The sequence below is a fragment of the Macadamia integrifolia genome, unplaced genomic scaffold (genome assembly GCF_013358625.1).
Source record: "Macadamia integrifolia cultivar HAES 741 unplaced genomic scaffold, SCU_Mint_v3 scaffold2316, whole genome shotgun sequence".
Lineage (NCBI taxonomy): Eukaryota > Viridiplantae > Streptophyta > Magnoliopsida > Proteales > Proteaceae > Macadamia > Macadamia integrifolia.
The window spans coordinates 70,170-73,064 of NW_024868632.1; the positions used below are offsets into that span (position 1 = coordinate 70,170).

Consider the following 2,895-nt stretch of genomic DNA (forward strand, 5'->3'; position numbering starts at 1 on the left):
CCAAGCTGATTTTATAGAGAAAACACCTGAAGAGGTTAACCGCCAAACACAAGAGTCTTCTACATTCTGGATGAGAATAATTTTTGCTTGGTCCCACTTTTGAGCAAGGAAAATAGAGTCGACTACAGGAAAATCCCTAGAGGAATTATCAATAAAATATGAAACTTTCACCTTTGTCCCAGAGAAAAGGGATTGATCCAGATTGGAGAGCTCTGCAATAGATTTCGAGTCCAGCCACCGATCTAGCCAGAAATTGATTTTCTCCCCATTCCCTACAATCCATTGCTCATGTTCGGAAACAAAATTCCACACCTTCTTCAAGCCAGGCCATATGGAGGAGGATTTATATCCCATTTTCAGCGAACCATCAACATTAATAAGTCGTTCCTTGAAGAATCTGCTCATAATGGAGTCTTCATGCTTAATTTGCCACGCCAATTTACACAAACAAGCGAAGTTCACTTCTCGCAATCTTTTGATGCCCAAACCACCTTCTTTTTTTGGTTGACACACCGTATCCCATTTAATCACAATCTTCTTCGAGACCTCCATATCCCCTGACCAAACAAAATTTCGCATCCGATGCTCCACCAACTTCATCGATCCTTCAGGCCACCAATAGATAGAGAAGTTATGGATTGGAATCCCAAAAATGACCGACTTAACAAGTTCCACCCTCCCACCATAGATAGGAGTTTCCATTTCTATCCTGCAAGTCTACCTTTTATCTTATCTAGAAGAGGAAGAAGGTGGTTATTTTTCACTCTTCCTTTAAAGATCTCCACCCCCAGGTATTTGGTGGGAAGGGTAGCTACTGCCACTCCCAAATACTCAGTAATAAATTGTCTTCTATAAGGAGCAATTTTCCCAAAAAATATCTTGCTTTTCTCCAAGTTTATCTTCTAACCAGAGAACTCCTGATACTTGGATAAAAAAGCATGGAGCTGCTTAACATAAGTGGCAAAACCATTCATAAAAATGAAAATGTCGTCTGTGAAAAGCAGATGAGAGGGAGTAACAGCACCTCTCGAACCCGAGAGAGATTTCATCTTACCTTCCACAGCCATATTTTTGAGGCCTCTACATAGCACTTCCTCAGCCAAAATGAACAGAATAGGAGAGATGGGGTCCCCTTGTCTCAAACCACGGCCAACCCCAAAGAATCCCACTGGACCTCCATTCAATAAGATAGAAATCCTTGTTGAAATAAGCAGCTGGTGAACCCTGTTAATCCACTTTGGGGAGAAGCCAAAATTTTCTAACGTGGCAAATAAAAATTCCCAAGAAAGGGAATCATAAGCCTTTTGTACGTCCAGCTTTATGCCCATACCGCCTCCCCTTACTGCAGAGTGCATCGAATTAGCTAGCTCGGACGTTAGGCCAATATTTGACGAGATGATTTTACCCTTCTGAAAGGCACCCTGTTCTGTAGAAATTAACCTTGGGAGAAGACAAGTTAATCCAGTGGCAGAAATTTTGGATAAGACCTTACCAAAAAAAATCCCGTTACAAATGGGTCGAAATTTATCTAAGGATGATGCACCATTAATTTTAGGGATCAAGGTGAGGAAACAATTATTGACCCCTTTAGGGATCTTTCCTACTAGGAAAAAATACAAAATTGCCTGACAAAAGTCATTCTCCACAATGTCCCAACACCTTCTAAAAAACTGACCTGAAAATCCATCAGGCCCTGGAGAGCTATCTGCATCAAGGTCCCACACCGCCTGATTGATTTCCTCTTTGGTAGGAATGGCTTCCAAAAAAAAATTATCGTCATCAGATAATTTTTTTGGGATTTGGTCGAGCAACTCATGATGAGGAGATATCGGAGTATGAGAGTGGAAATTCTCATAATAGTTGACCATATAATTTGCCAAATCCTGATGATCCAAAATCCAAGAACCATCCTCACGCCACAGAGAGCTAATCTGATTATTTGATCTTCTAATTTTAACCGAGAGAAGGAAAAATTTTGAGTTCCGATCCCCATTCTTCAACCATTTGATCTTTGCTTTCTCAGACCACATTTTCTCATGCAGCTTTGAGGCATTCAAGCGAGCAGTTTTTGCATCGGCCTCTTCATTAAAAAGAGCGTCGGTCATTCCAGATTCAGCAATAGAATCCTGCACTCTTTTTAAATTTGACGTAGCCTTATCCACCTCCTCATTTAGATTAGGGAAAGCCCCTTTTGCCCAGGCCTTGACAGCTAATTTTACAAATTTCAGCTTTTGAGCTAGTCTAGAAATCGGATTTCCACTAATAGACTGGGACCAAACATTCTCCACCATCGGGAGAAAACCATTGTTCTCCATCTAGAAGCTATGGAAGCGAAATGGAATGTTGGGGACTTTTGGAACAGCAGAAGAGTGAATCAAAATAGGAGAGTGATCTGACGCAGAGCATGTGAGAACTTGCTGGGAAACATTCTTGAACTCATTAATCCACTGCTCATTATAAAAACTCCGGTCCAAGACCGCCAGCACATTATGCCTTTTATGGTTATTCGACCAAGTGTATTTTTTCCCTTGAGAGGAGCAGGGAAGGAGCATACACGTATCAACCATAGCCTGGAACTCCGCTGCCGACCCCAAATTAAAATTACCCAGCCCTCTTTTCTCATGAGACATTAGAGTGGCATTAAAGTCGCCAATAACTACCCATGGAGAAGTAGTAGAAACCAAAGCAAGATCAGACCAAAGAGATCTACGCTCAATTTTGAAACAATTGGCATGAATAAAAGACATGAGAACTCTTTTACCCATCCAATCAATTTCAACAGTGAGTTGTTGGTTTAACATTGAAACCAGGGAAGGACGAGCCATACCTCGCTTCTAGATAACCCAAATATTGGGCACCCTATCTTGGCGATTATTGGGAATCACCTCAGCCGCA

The 2,895-nt window shown here is 41.4% G+C and overlaps 1 protein-coding gene across 1 annotated transcript; it reads right to left on the reverse strand.

The window, feature by feature from the left end:
- Positions 1 to 902: 902 nt before the first annotated feature.
- LOC122066277 lies at positions 903 to 2,315 on the reverse strand. The gene is made up of 2 exons (XM_042630094.1): positions 1,676 to 2,315; positions 903 to 1,426 (listed from the first exon to the last, which is right to left on the reverse strand). Exons 1-2 carry the CDS (start codon positions 2,313 to 2,315, stop codon positions 903 to 905), a joined length of 1,164 nt encoding a protein of 387 aa, XP_042486028.1.
- Positions 2,316 to 2,895: the final 580 nt, after the last annotated feature.

What these genes read in the sequence shown, in the direction of transcription:
- LOC122066277 (XM_042630094.1), bottom strand. Translation starts at nt 2,315, where the DNA reads ATGGAGAACAATGGTTTTCTCCCGATGGTGGAGAATGTTTGGTCCCAG. An exon ending in AGGGCCTGATGGATTTTCAG is followed by an intron (nt 1,427 to 1,675) that starts GTCAGTTTTTTA and finishes TAATTTCTACAG; the next exon opens with AACAGGGTGCCTTTCAGAAG.